The sequence below is a fragment of the Neoarius graeffei genome, chromosome 9 (genome assembly GCF_027579695.1).
Source record: "Neoarius graeffei isolate fNeoGra1 chromosome 9, fNeoGra1.pri, whole genome shotgun sequence".
Classification (NCBI taxonomy): domain Eukaryota; kingdom Metazoa; phylum Chordata; class Actinopteri; order Siluriformes; family Ariidae; genus Neoarius; species Neoarius graeffei.
The window spans coordinates 78,003,050-78,025,322 of NC_083577.1; the positions used below are offsets into that span (position 1 = coordinate 78,003,050).

The 22,273-nt window shown below is 45.4% G+C and overlaps 1 protein-coding gene across 1 annotated transcript in view; it reads left to right on the top strand.

Moving 5' to 3' along the window:
- trpm2 (transient receptor potential cation channel, subfamily M, member 2) overlaps window positions 1–22,273 on the top strand; it is a 79,808-nt gene that overhangs the window by 39,461 nt on the left and 18,074 nt on the right. Inside the window, exons 18-23 of the mRNA XM_060930587.1 lie at window positions 3,713–3,938; window positions 7,394–7,512; window positions 7,673–7,811; window positions 8,081–8,252; window positions 16,319–16,499; window positions 22,086–22,267. Coding sequence (XP_060786570.1) covers window positions 3,713–3,938; window positions 7,394–7,512; window positions 7,673–7,811; window positions 8,081–8,252; window positions 16,319–16,499; window positions 22,086–22,267 — 1,019 coding nt within the window. The remainder of the gene's footprint in view (window positions 1–3,712; window positions 3,939–7,393; window positions 7,513–7,672; window positions 7,812–8,080; window positions 8,253–16,318; window positions 16,500–22,085; window positions 22,268–22,273) is intronic.

The following is a 22,273-nucleotide window of genomic DNA, read 5'->3' on the forward strand; positions in this document are numbered from 1 at the left end:
CGGTCCTCTATCCTCCTTCACCACATCCATAAATCTCATCTTTGCTCTTCCTCTTTTCCTTCTACCTGGCAACTCCATCTCCAGCATTCTTTTTCCAAAATACCCTGGATCTGTACGTGTCCAAACCATCTCAATCTCACCTCTCTCACTTTGTCTCCAAATCATCCTACATGTCCTGTCCCTCTAATATATTAATTTCTAAGTCTGTCCAACTTTGTCACTCCCGATGAAAATCTCAGCATCTTTAACTCCTCTACCTCCAGTTCAGCCTTCTGTCTTTTTGTCAATGCCACTGTCTCCAAACCATACAACATAGTTGCTCTTACTACTGTCTTATACAGGCTTGTAGTACTCAAGTCCAGGACTCGGATTTGAGTCCGACTCGTGCCCTAATTTTAAGGACTTGTGACTCGACTTGGACTTGAGCACTGATGACTCGGACTTGGACTCGGACTCATGCATTAACTGCATTCGGACTCATAAACTGGAGACGAGGACTCGGATTTCTTCTTTATTTTTTGTAACATGCCATAATAATTTGGCATAAGATAGTTATATCTGCATTAATTTTGTACTAATTTTGTGCAAGAGTGTCACACCTGCGCGCCTTGGCACATGCATCAGATAGACTCTTGGGCGTGCTCCGGACAGCGCGCATGCCAAGCGGACTCTCATGCGTATGCTGTAAGCGACTCACACCTGCATGGGATTAAGGCGCAATCAGCACACCGATATAAAAACTGTGAAAACACATTTACTTTGGGAAGTATTGAGTTGCGTTACTGATGCATTACCGAGCCTTATTTCCTTGTTTGGTTTCCTGATTCCTGATTTCCTGTTTTTCATCTTTGATTCTACCAAGTCTACGATAGCCTGTTTGTGCCTTGCTCAACCTATTGCCTGTTTCACCATTTTACGATTTTGCCTGCCATTCTGGATTGTTTACCTGTCGTGACTTGTATTAATAAACACACCTTCTGCATTTACATCCATCTCCCAACCAAGTCTGACAGAATACTTCACACTCCCTGACAAAGAGAATACATATTCACCTGTTCATACATCATGTTCAGGAACAAACTAATGCTCATGGTGCTAAAACAGCCACTGTGAAATGATGCGGTTTTTGTATCGTATAGTAAACTTTATTATCCCCGTGAGGGGCAATTTGTTGTACAGCCAGCAGAGAATAAAACATAATACAACAAAACATACAGCATACAATCACAATGAAAACAAGGTGCACAGATATTACAGGGAAACCGATCATGACAGACTCTTATTTATGAGGCCAGTAGTTACAGTGACAAACTTTTAAATCTGTTCATCCTACATTTTGGTACCAAGTACCGACGACCAGAAGGCAGCAGCCTATATTCAGAGAACAGCGGGTGACTGGGGTCAGCCAGGATAGCTTCTGCTTTCCTGGTGGCTCTAACTTTGTACAAGACAGAGAGCTCCTCAAAGTTGATCACAGCAGTCTTACCACACATTTTAACAATGCTGTTCAACCTGTTCCTATCTTTCAATGTGAGGGACCCAAACCAGCAAATAAAAGAAAAGGTTAAAACAGACTCAATAAAACAACAATAAAACATCTTCATAAAAGAGGTATCCACACTAAAACTTTTCAACTTTTGATAAAAGTAGATGCGCTGGTGGGCCTTTGCACAAACTGCATCAGTGTTTGCCTCGAACGTCAGGTTACTGTCAATGATAGTACCTAGGTATTTGTACTACTGTACAATTTTGACCGCCTGGCCATGAATAAAAACAGGGGAATTTGGTGGAGGCTTCTTCCTAAAATCAATAATCATCTCCTTAGTTTTTGAGACATTAATGCTCAGAGATGAGCACTCACACCAATCAATAAAATCACTCACCACTGGACCGTGATTGGTGTCTTAATTGCTGAGAAGCGACATGATCACAGAGTCATCAGCAAATTTAATGATGTGTCTATCAGAATGCTGACTTTTGCACTCATTTGTATATAAAATAAATAAAAGTGGTGAAAGGACACAGCCCTGAGGGGAGCCGGTAGAGGATAAAAGTACGTTGGATAAAACGCCATTAACCTTCACCCTTTGTGGTTGGTCAGTTAAAAAGTCAACTAACCAGCTTACTATACCCTGGTCAAGATTGTGTGTGTTGTTAAGACGATCAGCTAAAATGTGTGGTTGTATACAGTTAAAAGCAGAAGAAAAGTCAATAAAAAGCAAATGAGCAAAAGTATGTACCCACTCAAGATGGCCCAGTACCAGGTTGAGTAGGGTGTTAACAGCATCATCAATGCCCCTCCCCTCTCTGTAAGCAAATTGCAGAGGGTCAAAACTGCTCTGAGTTGTGCCCAAGATCTCCGCCTTTATAATCCACATGTTGGAGTCTTGTTCTCGGACTCGACTCAGATAGTGGACTCAACTCGGACTCGACTCAGATTAATAGTGGACTTGACTCGGACTCAACTCGAAATTTTTTTTTAATGACTCGGACTTGAACACTGGAGACTCAACACTGGACTTGAACTTGAGGTTTAGTGACTTGACTACAACACTTCTTATACACTTTCCCTTCCACTCTTGCTGGAAAACTTCTGTCACAAGTCCCTCTTAACACTCTCCTCCATCCATTCCAACCTGCTTGCACTCTCTTCTTCACTTCTCCTCCACACTTGCCATTGCTTTGTACAGTTGACCCCAGATATTTGAACTGCTCTGCTTTGACCACCTCTATTCCTTGTAGCTGTACTATTCCACTGTCCTCACCCTCATTCACACATATGTACTCCATTTCACTCCGACTGACTTTCATTCTCCTTCTCTCTAGTGCATACAGTATCTCCATGACTCTAAGTTTTCTTCCACTTGCTCCCTTTAGATCACTAAAACTATGTATCTATTCTATAGATCTACTATGTTACATTGATTATGTTTTATTGCTGGAAGGCAAGTGTTATTTGTTTTGTCTTGAGTATTTTATTATATTATCAAATATAATGTACCAAATGTACCAAAGCTCAGATTGTTTTAGTGTGCCAAGTCAAGGAGTCACTATCAATTTTGTTTTTGAATGCTTAGAGTTAAATACTAAAGACCAGAGTCATGGGATAATATTTACCCTTTCAGACAATATTCCTCCAAAATTGTATTACATTTACAACATTTAAAAATATATACCAAAGTACTGTATTACTTTCCCATTACTGAGCCTAATTAACACTGAAGATGGATTAAGGTTTTTATAGATTCAAAAGTCAAAGTCCCTTCCACGCCAGGAGCTGGTCTTCCCAGGCAGTCTCCTATCCCAATACTAACCAGCTCCTTTGAGGTACATGGGTGTGGTGCCGATCTCTGTTTCTATAGCCCTCGGCCTCTTGCCTATACAGCTAGGGTTACAGTGGGGGACTAGTCCTCTGGTAACTGCAAGAGTTTGACTTCCTTACTCGCATGTGTATTGCAGCGTGCCTTGCCAGATGGCAGTAGGTACCATGTTTATGATGGTCTTTGGTATGACCCGACTGAAAGTAGAACTTGTGATCTCCTGGTCGAGAGGTGACATGCTACCCACTAGGCCAACTCGCATTTTTTTTAATACATTAAGTACTCATTAATCACCAACAAAATGCTAATTTGTATTCTTTGGTTAAAAATGCATATTTGTGTTGTTTTAAGATAGACTGAATACGTCACAGCGTTATCCTTTCTCCAACTAGGGACCAGTGTGACACAAGCTCTGAATGTCCACTAAGCAACTGGATGAAATTGGTGGGTCTATACACCTGTCCTCAGGTCAAGTTCTACTGGAACATCCTGTCCTACTTTGGCTTCCTGCTTCTTTTTGCTCTGGTGTTGATGATGGACTTCCAGCCTATGCCATCTTGGAAGGAATTGCTCCTGTATGTCTGGCTCATGTCACTCATGTTTGAGGAGATCAGACAGGTAAGAGTGACACAGTAAATTCAATGAAATAATGCATATACATGTTCATCCATCAGTAGTAATATTCTTTCAGTAAATCCCAGCTGTTTGCAGAATGTCTAACCTTAGTATAGATATGTTTGCCAAATAGAACCTAATAATACTAAACCACATGAAATCTTCGGATTACTGTAAAATATCGACATAGAGAGAAAATATACGCCAATGCTTTAATCAAACAACCAGTGATCAGTGTTAGCATTATTACTACACAAAATATTGTATCTTGTTTAACATTTTAATCCAGAGACTCTGATAATAAAATGCTTCTCGAGCCTTAGTAATAGTAACAGCTATTTTGCAAGGGCTTGTCTAAGGACGGAGGATATCGCATGACGTGTTTTGTCAGTAATATGACATGCTGTGGGTTTTTGTTTTTTTTAATCAAGAGAAATTAAGGGAAGGCTGTTTATACATCCATCCAATCATCCATTATCTGTAGCCACTTATCCTGTTCTACAGGGTCGCAGGCAAGTTCGAGCCTATCCCAGCTGACTATGGGTGAGAAGCAGGGTGCACCCTGGACAAGTCGCCAGGTCATCGCAGGACTGCTGTTTATACACTATTAGCCAAAAGTTTGTGGACACCTGACCATCACTCCCATATGTGACACAATTTTCTAGAATGTCTTTGTATGCTGCAGCATTCACATTTCCCTTCACTGGAACTGCACAAAGTGAAGTCCATAAAGACATGGTTTGCAAAGGTTGGAGTAGAAACTTGAGTGTCCTGGACTGAGCCCTGAAGCTCAACCCTATTGAACACCTTTGGGATGAAGAAGAACACTGACTGCACCACAGACCTCCTCACCTGACATTAGTGCCTGAGCTTACTAATGCTCTTGTGACTGAATGAACACAAATCCCCAAAGCAACACTTCAAAATCTAATGGAAAACCTTCCCTGAAGAGTGGAAGTCATTATAACTGCAAAAGGGGGACTAAATCTGGAATGGGATGTTCAAGAAACAAATCTGGGTGTGAAGTTCAGGTGTCTGCATAATTTTGGCCATACAGTGTAACTGCAATAACATAAGTGATAACAAGAACTAACTTGTTTCACAGACTTTCCACAACATTAAATGTACTGTAGCTAAAATGGACAATGTGTCCATTAACTGAGAAAATATTAGTTGCTGGCAAATTGCATTGGTATAAGAGGAATAAAACTTTGGGACGTGCTGCTAAAGGAAAATAATCAACTTTAGGGTGGGAACAGTAACTCCACTTCACAATGGGCCACATCATACCACCCAGGTATTACTTATATTCATATAAGAACATGCTCCAGAGTGTTTTATTTCTCACTTATCTATTCATACTGGTCATAGATTTATACACTGTATGGCCAAAATTGGGCGGCACGGTGGTGTAGTGGTTAGCACTGTCGCCTCACAGCAAGAAGGTCCGCGTTCGAGCCCCGTGGCCAGCAAGGGCCTTTCTGTGCGGAGTTTGCATGTTCTCCCCGTGTCCGTGTGGGTTTCCTCCGGGTGCTCCGGTTTCCCCCACAGTCCAAAGACATGCAGGTTAGGTTAACTGGTGACTCTAAATTGACCGTAGGTGTGAATGGTTGTCTGTGTCTATGTGTCAGCCCTGTGATGACCTGGCGACTTGTCCAGGGTGTACCCCGCCTTTTGCCCGTAGTCAGCTGGGATAGGCTCCAGCTTGCCTGCGACCCTGTAGAACAGGATAAAGTGGCTAGAGATAATGAGATAAGATGAGATGGCCAAAATTATGTGGATACCTGTCTATTGTACCCATATGTGGACCTTCCCGAAAAATGTTTCCAGAACACTGGAAGCAAACAATTACCTAGAATCTCTTATATGCTCTTATATGTTCCAGCAAAACAATGCCCCTATGCACAAATCGAGATCCATAAAGACATAGTTTGCCAAGATTGATGTGAAAGAACTCAAGTGTTCTGCACAGAGCCCTGATCTCAACTGCACTGAACACCTTTGGGATGAGTTGGAATGCAAAGTGCACACCAGGCCTCCTCACCTAACATCAGTGCTGAAATTCTTGTGCTCTTTTGGCTGAATGAGCACAAATCCCCACAGCCACAGTTCAAAATCTAGGGGAAAGCCTTCCCAGAAAAGTGGAGGTGATTTATAACAGCAAAGTGGGAACAATTCAATATTAATTCCCATGGATTTGGAATGGGGTGGCATGGTGGTGGAGTGGTTAGCACTGTCGCCTCACAGCAAGAAGGTTCTGGGTTCGAGCCCAGTGGCCAACGAGGGCCTTTCTGTGTGGAGTTTACATTTTCTCCCCATGTCTGCTTGGGTTTCCTCTGGGTGCTCCAGTTTCCCCCACAGTCCAAAGACATGCAGGTTAAGCTAATTGGTGGCTCTAAATTCACCATAGGTGTGAATGTGAATGGTTGTTTGTCTCTATGTGTCAGCCCTGCGATGATCTGGCAACTTGTCCAGGATGTACCCTGCCTCTTGCCTGCGATAGGCTCCAGCTTGCCCACAACCCTGCATAAGATAAGCGGTTATGGATAATGGATGGGATTTGGAATGGGATGTTTAATAATCAGGTGTCTCCATCCTTTTGGACTAATGGTGTAAAATATATAACAAAGTGCATTTTTAAAACATGCTCCGAGAGATACCCTTGTCGAGGACATTGGGTTTGTATATCAGTATCATGGATGATACTGGCCTGAAATGTTGACTTGGCACTAAATTGACTGTTCTGTAAAATCACACCATCAATCAATAGTGTCACTGGTTACAGAGCATTGACCTATTCAAGTATCAGTTTTTCTGTAGAACAGCAAATAGTACTGGTATGTGTGGGATGCAATGGCTTGGCATCTTTGCTAAGGTTTATTAGCTCATCTGACTGACAGGAGATGAGCTTATGCCATCATGTGTTGTCCGTCATCTGTCTGTCGTCTGTCATCTGTCCGCCGTCATCCACATTTCACAAAAATCGCTTCTCCTCTCTCAATTCTTCACCGATTTTTATTCTTTTTGGCAGAAAGATGGGAGTACCTAGGATGCATATAACTTCTACCCAGATTTGCTTGATTACAATTATTAATGAAGTTATGGATTAATTAAGCCTTAGTGAGCAGTTCAACAAAAATCGCTTCTTCTCGGTCAATTCCTCGCCATTTTGGATTCTTTCTGGCAAATAACTGCGCTGGACTGGTTGAGAGTAGGACTGCGCAAGGTGGCCCACTTTAGATCATTTCTTCTGGACTAGACGGGGCCAGAGTGAGCCACGCCATCATTGACGGTCTCATTCTGCCTTTGGCCTAGTGTTCCCAGGATAGGTTGTAGATCAACCCCAACTCTGACCAGAATAAAGCACCTACTGAAAACAGATAAATGAATGTATATATGAGTATTTACAGAGGTTGCAACTTTTTTCCTCACTTGTTTTAATTTCTCCTTCTGCTTAGCTCTTCTATGATTTTGATGGATTTACATTTTGGAAGAAAATCAAAATGTACATTAAAGACTCATGGAACATTTTGGATATGTTGTCGATACTGCTCTTCATCACCGGCCTGGTTTGCAGGTCAGTTTCACAGACGCTAAAAGCAATTACATAATCATCTAGATGTTTTCCTTCCCCCAGTTATGGTAAAAAATTCTATTAGCTCATGCACACGTGATCATATCATTTCACAGCCTTAAGTTAAGTTGATATTCGATAAGACCTTTTATCTCTCCTCCAGGCTCCAAGCTTCGAGTACAGTGTTCTATGTGGGGAAAATCATCCTCTGCATTGACTTCATCATATTCAGTTTGCGCCTGATGGCTATCTTCACCATCAGCAAGACCTTAGGACCCAAGATTATTATTGTTAGGAGGATGGTGAGAATAACATAAGATTCAGTGTGATTTTATTTGTATAGCACTGGTATTATCACAAAACAGATTTACAGAAATCCAGATATAGATTTAGATGGTTAATCCAGCTGAAACAGTGGCAAGAACTCCATGAAAGTTTGTTCATCTGCTTTTCACAAAATCGAGTGATTCATTTATGTACTTCCAACATAAACCCAACTTATGGATATCTATACAGTACATGATGAAGTGATTGATTTACTCTTTCTTCACCTCTCTTACTCTCTCTGTAGATGATGGATATGTTCTTCTTCTTGTTTCTGCTCAGTATCTGGGTGGTCGCCTATGGAGTGGCGACTCAGGCTATCTTGATTGAGAATGAGGATCGAATTAATTGGCTTATACGTGGTGCTGTATATGAGCCCTACCTCGTCATATTTGGGAACATGCCTGACAATGTGGACAGTAAGTAAAAAGTTACAAATTCCATGCCAAAAGAGTTGTTAAAGAAGCAGTTAGGAATAGTTGACCAATTGCAAAGACTCTCCACAACTACAATTTTTACACACACTACATTTTTTAAATTAATATTATTAGTCAAAAGACTGACTTTCAGGTTCCAGAGATCCTACAGTGGAGTCTTATATTTGATTCTTACAGTGGTGCTTGAAAGTTTGTGAACCCTCTAGAATTTTCTATATTTCTGCATAAATATGAAATATTACATAAATACCAGCGAATTCTAAAGGAAAATGTCAGGACATCTGTCCATGAACTGAATCTCAAGAGAAGGTGGGTCATGCAGCAAGGCAACGACCTAAAGCACATTGTAGCGATCAGAGCGGGTGGGTGGAGCACAGAAGTACGGCAGGCCAGAACCGAGTTCCAAAAACTCTTTATTTTCAGCTTTAAACACTCTCCCAGCCACACACACGCGCGCGCGCGCACACACACACACACACACACACACACACACACAAGTCTTCTGGTTGGGGAGAGAGCTCCCTTCCTCTGTTCTCTCTCTGCTTTTATAGGGCGCGGTCACTGGGGAAGACACACAAACACAGGTTAACTAACATCAGGTGCAGTGATTCTGCCACTTACCTTCCCTGACTCCACCCTCCATTCACAGACCGACGCTTGACCATGCCCCCGCTGCCACATACCTCCACCTCCCGACTGAGGCTGGGCAGCCATCTGGCCCGCAGCCGACTCCCCCCCCCCCCCCCCCCCCCCTTGATGGGAGAGGAAATCCGTCACGAACATCTGCGCCCCCAGCCTGTGGACCACCTTGAAGTTAAAGGGCTGGAGTGCCAGATACCAACGGGTGATCTGCGCATTGGCATCCTTCATGTGGTGGAGCCACTGGAGGGGCGTGTGGTCCGATCAGAGGGTGAAAGGGCGTCCCAGTAGGTAGTAGCGGAGGGCGAGGACCACCCACTTGATGGCCAGGCACTCCTTTTCTATCGTGCTGTAGCGGCCCTCATGCACTGACAGTTTCCTGCTGATGTACAGCACTGGACGATCCTCCACCTCCTGGGACAGAACAGCCCCCAGCCCTCTGTCCGACGCGTCCGTCTGCAACATAAAGGGGAGAGAAAAGTCAGGGAAGTGTAAGGGCCTCTGCATGCTCTTGCGACAAGGCTTTCGCAGATAGCTTTTCGCGGACAGTTGTAATTTATCGTTGAGCGGGGAGTAATAGGCGTGCGCGATGTTATTCACCGCCACAATGCAAGGGGGCGCGAAGTCGCGAAATCACTAGGAGTAGTTGGTGGGTGTGGTTAGTGGAGTGTTTATCCTCCGGTTACTTATAATGACTAGAACTGGAGTCGTATAGATGTACGTACTTCCTCACTTCCTCGATCAACTGCTCTTCATGCTGCTCCATCTTCGCTCGTGTTTTTAAAAATGGTGGTAGTGAAAACAAACCAAACCGGGAAAGTAGGGAAGCGGAAGTGCATGTACAGCAGATGTAGAGTGGACCAATCAGAGCCCTCTTGTCTGCGACTCTGTCTGCGAGGCTTCTGCAGTGGTCACAATTTTTGGGAGGTGCGTGCAGAGCGTCTGCGAAGGGGGGGGGCTATGCAGATGCCATCTACGACACCATCTGCGAGGACTGGGTTGTCAGCATAAATTGGCCTTAACAGTGGCCCCCCACACAGTGCAGTCTTTACCTCAGAGAAATCCCGCTGGCATTGCTCCGTCCACTGGACCAGATCTGGTGCCCCCTTTTTAGTGAGATCAGTCAGTGGGCTGGTGTCGTCCGAATAATTAGGTATAAACCTATGATAGTAGCCAGCCAGCCCCAGGAACTGTCTCACCCCCTTTTTGGTCTTGGGCCTCGGGCAGGCCGCAATCGCTGCTGTCTTATTAATTTGGGGACGCACCTGCCCATTGCCCAAGTGGAAGCCCAGATACCATACTTCCACCCGCCCAATCGCACACTTCTTCGGGTTGGCTGTGAGACCCGCTCGCCTCAGCGACCTAAGGACGGCCCTTAGGTGTTGTAAATGCTGCGGCCAGTCATTACTATAGATTATAATATCGTCCAGGTATGCGGCCGCATAGGTGGCGTGGGGGCGGAGGACCCTATCCATAAGCCGCTGGAACGTAGCGGGCGCCCCAAACAGCCTAAAAGGAAGTGTGACAAACTAGTGTAAGCCAAACGGTGTGGAAAAGGCTGTTTTCTCTCAGGATAATGGAGTCAAGGGGATCTGCCAATATCCCTTTGTCAAATCCAGTGTCGAATAAAAACGAGCCGTGCCTCGTCGATCCAGCAACTCGTCAATATGAGGCATTGGGTATGCATCGAATTTGGACACCGCGTTGACTTTTCTATAGTCCACACAGAACCGGACCGACCCGTCGGCCTTGGGGACCAAGACCACCAGGCTGCTCCAGTCACTGTGGGACTCCTCGACGATGCCCATGTCGAGCATGGCCTCGAGTTCTTCCCAAACCACCTTTTTCTTGTGTTCGGGCAGCCTGTAAGGGCAGCTGTGCACTACCACCCCCGGGGGCGTCTCAATGTGGTGTTCTATGAGGCGGGTGCGGCCAGGCAGGGGCGAGAACACATCCAAAAATTCGGTCTGCAACTGGGCAACCTCTGTGAGTTGGGTCGGGGAGAGGTGGTCTCCACAGGGGACCGGAGAGGTAAGCAATGTCAATGTTCCCTTTTGAACCTCTGGCCCCAGCTCCGCCTTCTCCAGAACCAATGCCACCAACGCCACGGGGACCTCCTCGTTCCAAAGATTGAGGTGGTAGATCTGTAGCGCCCCACCCCGTCCGTTCGCCTCACCTCATAGTCGATGTCCCCGACTCGCCGTGTGACCTCAAAGGGTCCTTGCCACTTGGCAATCAATTTGGAGCTCGACGTGGGCAACAGCACGAATACTTTATCTCCCGGTGAGAACTCCCTAAGGCACGTGCCCCTGTCGTACAGGCGGATTTGCCATTCCTGGGCCTGTTGCAAATTCTCCTGGGTTAGGTGTGTGAGTGTGTGGAGTTTTGCGCGCAGGTCCATAACATATTGAATTTCGTTTTTGCTCGTTGAAGGCCCCTCCTCCCAATTTTCCCACAGTACATCTAGGATGTCGCGCGGCTTACGCCCATATAATAATTCGAATGGGGAGAACCCCGTGGAGGCTTGTGGGACCTCTCGTACTGTGAATAACGGGGGTTCGAGCTATTTATCCCAGTTGCGTGCGTCCTCGCGTACAAACTTTTTAATTGTTTTTGAGGGTGCGATTAAACCGTTCAACTAAGCCGTCCGTTTGTGGGTGATAAACGCTGGTGCGGATCGGCTTAATTCCCAGTAACCCATATAGTTCGCGCAGTGAACATAAATGTAGTGCCTTGATCAGTCAGAATCTCTTTGGGGATTCCAACTCGGGAGATGACGTGGAAGAGTGTTTCCGCAATACTACGTGCTGAGATATTGCGAAGGGGCACTGCTTCCGGATATTGCGTTGCATAGTCCACCAGAACTAAAATAAAGCAATACCCTCATGTTGACCTATCTAATGGCCCGACGAGATCTTTCCCAATTCTTTCGAACGGGGTCTCGATTAATGGCAGGGGGCACAAAGGCGCTTTTGGAATGGTCGCTGGATTTACTAACTGGCATTCGCGGCACGCCGTACACCACCTACGGACATCGCCGCAAATCCCTGGCCAATAGAACCGGGCCATTATTTGGGCTAGTGTCTTATCCTGCCCGAAGTGTCCAGCCATGGGACTAAAGTGAGCTGCCTGGAATATATATTCCCGGCAGCTCTTTGGGATCAAAAGCTGTGTGATCGGTTCCTTAGTCTGAGTGTCCTGCGTCACTCAGTATAATCTCTCCTTCATAATGGAAAAATAGGGGAAGGACAGGGTGGCGTTTGGCTGGAGTGTTTGACCATCGATTACTCTCACTTGGTCAAACGCATGCCGCAGAGTCTCGTCTTGCGACTGCTCTAACGGAAAATCTGCGAGGGATTCCCCGAGAGAGGGAAGAGGAGCCGGCAGCTCCTCACTCTGATGCGGTGATGACGTAGACGGCTCTGTGACAGCTGCTCACACCAATGCCACACCGGGACCTTCCCCTGCTGAACTATGGCAGGCCCCACTCTTCACTAAATGAGTCATTAATTCCCGAAATCCCGGCCAATCAGTCCCCAAAATTATTGAGTGGGTAAGGTGAGGATTAACCGCCGCCTTTACACTAAATTTCTACCCTCGAAATAGAATGTGGACCGACACTAAAGGGTAGTTGTGAACATCCCCGTGCACACACAACACCTTCACCAATTGTGCTCTCCCCAATGCCTCGTCTTGCACCAGGCTTTGGTGGATTGAGGTCTGATTACAGCCGGAGTCCACCAAATCCTGATACGTATCCCCTGGGATACTCACCGGTATGCGATAGGCTCCGGCCTGATCGAGGGCGGTCCCTGGTGTGTCGGGGATCCGGACCACCACGCCCACCTCCATCGCCGAGCACTGATGCTGGAGGTGCCCCGGCTCCCCGCAGCGGCAGCAAACCAGCCCGGGCTCTCTCTCTGCACCGGTGTTCCGGAGCTCACTCACCTGAGGGGTGGGAGAGACAGACACGGAAGTGGGAAACGATAGGGCACCGCAGGTGCGGCGGGTCGGCCTCCGCGGTGGGGGAACGGGGCGAGGACGAGGAACAGAAGGGGAGGGGGAGAGAGAGAGAGAGAGAGAGAGGAGAGGGGAGAAGAGGAGACATGCTGTCCTGCTGTCAGAACAGCCGCCAAATGGTCCTCCGCCAGCTCGATGGTCTGATCCAGCAACGCCGGGCGATGGCACTGGACCCACTCCGCTGTTCCATCAGGAAGTTGGGCGATGAATTGTTCCAGCGCCACCAGATCAACGATTCCCTTGGCGTTGCGGTTGTCGGCCCTCAGCCACCGCCGGCAGGCGTCCCGGAGTTGCTGGCCAAACATGAACGGCCGGCCGACTTCCTCCAGGCGCAGAGCGCAGAAGCGCTGTCGTTGTTGCTCCGGGGTGCGCCCCACATGCTGGAGGACGGCCCGGCAGAGGTTGGCATAGGCCAACTGGCTGTCAGCGGGGAGCTGTAGCACGGCCAGCTGCGCCTTGTCCATTAGCAGGGGGAGGAGGCGCACCGCGCACTGTTCCACCGGCCAGCCCCAGGCCTCTACTGCCTGCTCAAAGAGCATGAGGAAGGCCTCGGGGTCATCGTGCGGGCCCATCTTCGTTAGGGTGAGGTGGGGAGGGCCCGTGGCGGTAGAGGTGGTGGACCCCACCGACTCGAGTAGGTGCCGGAACGCCTGGCGATCTTCCTGCTGCGCCAGCACCAGGGCCTCGAACCTTTGCTCCTGCTCCTTCCGGAGGGCGACCAGCGCCTGGTGCTTGCTCTGTTGGGCCGTGGCGAGGGCATGGATCAGGTCCTGGAAGGGGGGAGGACTCCATGGGGCTGTGCTCCGATCCCAGGTTTCAGCACCACTGTAGCGATCAGAGTGGGTGGGTGGAGCACAGAAGTACGGCAGGCCAGAACTGAGTTCCAAAAACTCTTTTTATTTTCAGCTTTTCAGCTTTAAATACTCTCCCAGCCACACACGCACGCACACACACAAGTCTTCTGGTTGGGGAGAGAGCTCCCTTCCTCTGCTCTCTCTCTCCTTTTATAGTGTGCGGTCACTGGGGAAGACACAAACACAGGTTAACTAACATCAGGTGCAGTGATTCTGCCACTTACCTTCCCTGACTCCGCCTTCCGTTCACAGACTGACCCTTGACCACGCCCCCGCTGCCACACACATTCTTTAACCATTCTTTGATCGTTCTACCAAAGAATGGTTAAAGAAGAATAAAGTTAATGTTTTGGAATGGCCAAGTCAAAGTCCTGACCTTAATCCAATCGAAACATTATGGAAGGACCTGACGCGAGCAGTTCATGTGAGGAAACCCACCAACATCCCAGAGTTGAAGCCATTCTGTACAGAGGAATGGGCTAAAATTCCTCCAAGCCGGTGTGCAGGACTGATCAACAGTTACCGGAAACGTTTAGTTGCAGTTATTGCTGCACAAGGGGGTCGCCCCAGATACTGAAAGCAGAGGTTCACATATTTTTGCCACTCACAGATATGTAATATTGGATCATTTTCTTCAATAAATAAATGACCAAGTATAATATTTTTTGTCTCATTTGTTTAACTGGGTTCTCTTTATCTACTTTTAGGACTTGTGTGAAAATGTGATGATGTTTTCGGTCATATTTATGCAGAAATATAGAAAATTCTAAAGGGTTCACAAATTTTCAAGCACCACTGTATCATGTCCAGACCTGGATAGTCTTGGGTATGACTTTAAATTGCAACCGGTGGTGAGTCTCAGGTCCAGGAGGACTTGAGTATTGGGGAAAGTGGAGTTACCCCTTAATCACCATTGCTCCCAGGTCCACTCTGACCCGGAGTGGTAGCATCTGCCTGGGTTCCAGCTATGGGTTAAATAGTACATCACCAATAAGGCGCTGGCAGTAGGGTGCTTTTCGGTGCAATGTGGCAGATGAACCTGACAGGGTCAAAGGCACACCACCAGATGGCATGAGGAAGAGCCACTCAAATGGCCAATGGATCACATCACTTGGCAAGTCAGTTGTCACTGCAGGGTAGTTTCCATACCCATCAGGTCTGTGGCACTTTTGTGCACCACTTGGCATCAGGTCTGGAGGTCCAGAGAGACAACACGATGGGGGCACAACATCATTTGTCTTACCTTACTGTGCAAGGTGCTTCACTAGGAGAGGAGAATAGTATACGGGAGCTCACGAGGCCAAACATTCCGTGGCGGCTCATCCAGGCCATTAGTGCCACCGCTGCAGGTGACTCTGTCACTCTGGTGCAGGCCTCACAGCCCATCTGTGTTTCTGCGCATCCTAATGAAGTAGTCATCATCATGACGTCATGTCCACACCAGAATCTGCACTGAACTCCACTTCCTACAAAGCACCTCCGCCTACAAACATGGACACCATGGACTACAACATCCACACGCCATGTTCATTGTCACATTCACAGTCCCCTGATTACTGATTGCACACAGTAAGCAGTCATTTCCTTACCAGCCTCTTGTTTCTTTCCCTTGACAATAACACAAAACATACAGCTTGTCAAATTACAGAAAAATTGCAAAGCCCTCTGTCTTGAAGAGTTTCCCATGTAGGAAACATGCTTTATGTATGGCTATTAAAACCACTGACACTGGAGACTCCTTCCAAAAATGCTAAATAAATGTCTCTTTAGAGAAAGCTTCATCATATATTAACAACATGACTGTAATCCATTTGTTATTCAGCTTATATTAGCTGTGGATTGTCTTTTATCTTGTTCTTCTTTTCCCCATAAGCAGCAAGGGCTATAAGGGCACCACTGATGACATTTTAAACAGTCCATGATTGGTGTGTTTAGGGCATTTAAACTTGGCAGAGCCCATCCCTCTCCAAGCTTGATCAATGGACAATAGAGTCAGCCAGTTAGTCTAACTGGATGTGGGGCAAACCGGAGTACCCGGAGGAAACTCCGGTTTGCAGAATTCAGATGTGTATACAAGACAATGGCGGTGCACGTGTCTGTGTAGGTTTCCTCCAGGTACTCCGGTTTGACTGTGGGTAAACCAGAGTACCCAGAGGAAACCCTCACAGACACGTGCACCGCCATTGTCTTGTATACACATCTGAATTAGCTGTTACTCTAGAACCTATTAGAATGACTGCATTAATATAAAGCTGTGATTTGTACAAGAAAAAATAGCACACTCAAAAATTTATATATTGTTTTCAACCCCTACTTTGGACATTACATAATTCACACGATTACAATTCTTTGTAAATCACCCATAACACTCTCATTTATGCATGCAGTATATCTCTTTATATGCAAATTATTTGGGATCTTATTAAAATCCTATTAAATTGAGGTCAAAATATTTACAATTTGCTTCTTGGTAGATCATGTTAGAAGTGGTGAGTTCTGACATTCCTGAGTGCTGTTTGTGTTTGTGCGGTCCAGACACCAAATTTGACATGAACACTTGCAGTATAAATGGCACTGATCCTCTAAAGCCCAAGTGTCCAGTGCTGAATAGTGACAACAGCCCAGCCTTTCCTGATTGGCTGACCATCATCATGCTGTGTGTTTATCTTCTATTCGCCAACATCCTGCTGCTCAACCTCCTCATTGCTATCTTCAAGTGAGTACCAGTACTATACCCATGTAGTTATTTACAGAGTGCATGTCTTGTTATGTGTCATTACAATGGCCAGTCTGCCATATTGTTGCACAGTTAGCCTTGTCTTTTGAACATACTGTGTGTCTTCTAATGTTTTGCTGCACTCCATTCAACTCAGAATGTGAGAATATCCCACCTCATCATAGAAAAAGTGAAATGGAATACCACTTGATGTCAGATTTCCAACTAGTACATTCAGATTAAATTCAACAACCTAAACATCTTCAAGAAATGTTGATATGACCTCGCTCTGACATGATGACACAAAGGGAGTGTCAGACTGTTGTTATGGCCCTGTCAAAGGTCAGGTCATATAAAAAAAAGAAGATGAATGAGCTATACCCTTCTGGCTCCCAAAACTCCACAGACAACCAGGTTTACCACCACCAAGGAAGCCAAGAAGCCTTTATTTGTCACATGTACACTCAAGCACAGACTTAAGCACACAGTCAAATTTCACCTCTGCATTTAACCCATTTGAAGCAGCGAACGCACACATGTACACACAAGTGAGCAATGAGCACATACACATACTCCGAGCAGTGGGCAGCTGTGCAACAGTGTCCAGGGAGCAGTTGTGGGTTAGGTGCCCTTGCTCAAAGGCACTTCAGCCCAACCTTCAGCCCAAGGCTGCCCCATGTTAACCTAACCTGCATGTCTTTGAACTGTGGGGGAAAGCAGAGCACCCAGTGGACACTCACGCAGACATGGGGAGAACATGCAAACTCCATGCAAAAAGACCCCTGTTGGCTGCTGGGCCCAAACCCAGAACCTTCTTGCTGTGAGGCGACAGTGCTAACCACTACACCACCGTGTCGCCTGAAGGGGAACAATAAACCGGCATGACCGATACATGAGCATTCACATAGCCTGAGGCAAAGCAAGGCAAGGTCTGACAAGGTACTACAGCTGTTTTCCACCACCGAAGAGAATTATAACCTAACAATAGCTATATATGGTATAGCGTGGTCTAAGCTGGTCTGGGAACAGGGAATGCAGTGGAAGTCTGCCTCATAATTCTACCTCTTCCTCCTACGGTATAGGCAGTCTCTGTTTGTAACCATTCAAAATGCATTTCTCTGTCACTAATGGAGATGAAATACACACACTCCATAAGAGAGGAAGCCAGACAGTCAGGCATTCAACCAAGTTAACGATCTGTAGTTACACTTTACAGGCAGAGACAGCTCTCAGGAAAAAAAAAAACAACTGAGTAGATGGAGTTGATGGAAAATGGCCAAGGAGGCCTAAGGACTGCCTTCCCTGCAGAGTTACACAATTAAACCAAACTGTAATTACAGATAATTTAATTAACACTGCATTCATTAACAGATTATTAGCTTAATTAATGTCTTTAGTATGATAGCCATGACATGTTTTAAGTTCCCATGTGACTTCTTTGTCAGTTGTTGGTAGTGGAATAACCAGCAGTGAGCATATGTACAATGCACAACGTACTGTACTCATTGGGATTCCTCATGGTGCAGTGGTCAAGCATTTGTCATATAGTTGGAAGATCATAAATCCAAATGATGCCACAGCCATCCAAGATACTATCTCAGACTATAACTGGTACTGATCTCGAGATTGCAAGTTGATTCGAGCAACACTGGCAAATCGGGGCATCTCTGATCATGTACATGGACGAGAACAGTTTGTGCTCTCCTCCAAGCATGTCCAGCTATAGAGGTTTGAGAAGAACCAGTGATTTTAAGGGAAGATTGTGTTTGCTTTTGCTGTTCTCAGGGGATAGGGGAAAAAAGCATTTAAATACATTTATTTGGAATTTGATTTATTGTGGTGGTATGGTGGTACAGTGCTTAACTCTGTCACCTAAAAGCACACAGGTTCTGGGTTCAAACCTGTTGGTCAACTGGGGCCTGCGTGCGTGTGTGTATGTGTGTGCGTGTTTGCATGTTTTCCCCGTGCCTGTGTGGGTTTCCTCTGGGTGCTCCGGTTTCCTCCCACAGTCCAAAGACATGTAGATTAGGTCAACTGGCTACTTTAAATTACCCATAAGTGAGTGTGAATGGCTGTCTGTCTGTCTGTTTCTCTGCGTTAGATTGATGACCTGTTGAGGGTGTATGCCACTTCTCATCCAATATCAGCTGGGATTGGATGAAAGGTGGATAAGAGATTGGATTATCAATGGATAAGCAGCATAGAAAATGAATAAATAAAAAATGTATTGTAATATTAACATATCCATCCATCCATTTAACCGCTTATCCTGTGCAGGGTCTCAGGCAAGCTGGAGCCTATCCCAGCTGACTATGGGCGAGAGGCAGGGTACACCCTGGAAAAGTAGCCAGATCATTGCAGGGCTGACACATACAGACAAATAACCATTCACACTCACATCTATGGTCAATTTAGAGCCACCAATTAACCTAACCTGCATGTCTTTGGACTGTAGGGGAAACCGGAGCACCCAGAGGAAACCCACACAGACATGGGGAGAACATGCAAACTCCACACAGAAAGGCCCCCGTTGGCCACTGGGCTCGAACCCAGAACCTTCTTGCTGTGAGGCGACAGTGCTAACCACTACTGTACACCATCATGCCACCAATATTAACATACAATCCTGATTCCAAAAATGTTGGGACAAAGTACAAATTGTAAATAAAAACGGAATGCAATGATGTGGAAGTTTCAAAATTCCATATTTTATTCAGAATAGAACATTGATGACATATCAAATGTTTAAACTGAGAAAATGTATCATTTAAAGAGAAAAATTAGGTGATTTTTAAATTTCATGACAACAACACATCTCAAAGTTGGGACAAGGCCATTTTTACCACTGTGAGACATCCCCTTTTCTCTTTACAACAGTCTGTAAACGTCTGGGGACTGAGGAGACAAGTTGCTCAAGTTTAGGGATAGGAATGTTAATCCATTCTTGTCTAATGTAGGATTCTAGTTGCTCAACTGTCTTAGGTCTTTTTTGTCGTATCTTCCGTTTTATGATGCGCCAAATGTTTTCTATGGGTGAAAGATCTGGAATGCAGGCTGGCCAGTTCAGTACCCGGACCCTTCTTCTACGCAGCTATGATGCTGTAATTGATGCAGTATGTGGTTTGGCATTGTCATGTTGGAAAATGCAAGGTCTTCCCTGAAAGAGACGTTGTCTGGATGGGAGCATATGTTGCTCTAGAACCTGGATATACCGTACCTTTCAGCACTGATGGTGTCTTTCCAGATGTGTAAGCTGCCCATGCCACACGCACTAATGCAACCCCATAGCATCAGAGATGCAGGCTTCTGAACTGAGCGCTGATAACAACTTGGGTCGTCCTTCTCCTCTTTAGTCCGAATGACACGGCGTCCCTGATTTCCATAAAGAACTTCAAATTTTGATTCGTCTGACCACAGAACAGTTTTCCACTTTGCTACAGTCCATTTTAAATGAGCCTTGGCCCAGAGAAGACGTCTGCGCTTCTGGATCATGTTTAGATATGGCTTCTTCTTTGAACTATAGAGTTTTAGCTGGCAACGGCGGACGGCACGGTGAATTGTGTTCACAGATAATGTTCTCTGGAAATATTCCTGAGCCCATTTTGTGATTTTCAATACAGAAGCATGCCTGTATGTGATGCAGTGCCGTCTAAGGGCCCGAAGATCACAGGCACCCAGTATGGTTTTCCGGCCTTGACCCTTACGCACAGAGATTCTTCCAGATTCTCTGAATCTTTTGATGATATTATGCACTGTAGATGATGATATGTTCAAACTCTTTGCAATCGTACACTGTCGAACTCCTTTCTGATATTGCTCCACTATTTGTCGGCGCAGAATTAGGGGGATTGGTGATCCTCTTCCCATCTTTACTTCTGAGACCTGCTGCCACTCCAAGATGTTCTTTTTATACCCAGTCATGTTAATGACCTATTGCCAATTGACCTAATGAGTTGCAATTTGGTCCTCCAGCTGTTCCTTTTTTGTACCTTTAACTTTTCCAGCCTCTTATTGCCCCTGTCCCAACTTTTTTGAGATGTGTTGCTGTCATGAAATTTCAAATGAGCCAATATTTGGCATGAGATTTCAAAATGTCTCACTTTCGACATTTGATATGTTGTCTATGTTCTATTGTGAATACAATATCAGTTTTTGAGATTTGGAAATTATTGCATTCCGTTTTTATTTACAATTTGTACTTTGTCCCAACTTTTTTAGAATTGGGGTTGTATTACTCCATAATATTGCCATGAACAGTACAAGCTACAAGCTTTAATTTAAAGCAGACTGGTTTTCACATAACAACTAAGTCACTTACATTTGACAATTATTCGCTGAAGGTGAAGTGAATATCGGTGAATAATAAGCGAGATGAAGTCGGGGGGGGGGGGGGGGGGGCACGGTGGTGTAGTGGTTAGCGCTATTGCCTCACAGCAAGAAGGTCCGGGTTCGAGCCCCGTGGCTGGCGAGGGCCTTTCTGTGTGGAGTTTGCATGTTCTCCCCGTGTCCACGTGGGTTTCCTCCGGGTGCTCCGGTTTCCCCCACGGTCCAAAGACATGCAGGTTAGGTTAACTGGTGACTCTAAATTGACCGTAGGTGTGAATGTGAGTGTGAATGGTTGTCTGTGTCTATGTGTCAGCCCTGTGACGACCTGGCGACTTGTCCAGGGTGTACCCCGCCTCTCGCCCGTAGTCAGCTGGGATAGGCTCCAGCTTGCCTGCGACCCTGTAGGACAGGATAAAGCGGCTAGAGATAATGAGATGAGATGAAGTCGGGGTTATTATTCAGCGATATTCACTGAGTCTGAGGTGGATAATTGTTTTAGTATAAATACACAGGTGATTATTTAAAAAAATTGTCTTAAAAAGTAATTCATTTCAAACTTCAAAAGCAGGATGCAAATGTAATGTGTGCAGACTTGTATCACTTATCGACGCCGAGTCACATAAAATACTTTGTTTTGAAATCGATAAAATAAATCACAATTCCACCTTACCTTTAAATAGTTTTAGACCAAACTTCATAGCATCTTTAGTCCTTTTAGGTACCGTACAGCATTCTCTTTCTTAATTTGTAATTCTTCCTCACTCACGGTGACAAAGCACTTGGCCACCATTTTGCCGAGTCACTCGAGGTGATTATTGAAAAATCATCCTAATCTCTCGACCAATCAGCACACACAATTTTTTAGACTCACCTCCGTACTTATACTAAATACACATACAGATAGGAAGGGGTTTTGAAACTTCACATATCCCAAAAAACAGCTCAACATGACTCAAAACATCGCAGGTTCTGTTCTCAGCTTCTGTTTTTCTTTCGAATGATTTCTCTTCATCGTTTCATTTTCAAAGTGGTAATGATTCATTGTTTTATCTAATTAATGCCATACAATTGCTGTTGTGTAAAAGTAATAAAACAATTGTTTTATTTAGAAAAAAAGTAATTCTAAAGAAAAATATGATATCGACTTTTATATTAAACTGTGACTCAGAGACACCAAATTAAAGTTTTTATTTATTTATTTATTTAGGAGAAATACCTGAGTGTCTGTACTTTTAAAAATTGCTCTGCTCTGCTCCACAGCTACACATTTGAGGAGGTACAAGGCAATACAGATATTATCTGGAAGTTTCAACGTTATGAGCTGATAAAGGAGTACCACTGCCGCCCCTCTCTACCTCCACCCTTCATCCTCTTCAGCCACATTTACCTCTTCATCAGACGTGTGCTCCTGCGACGTCCTGCTCAGGAACATAAGATCTTCAGTGAGC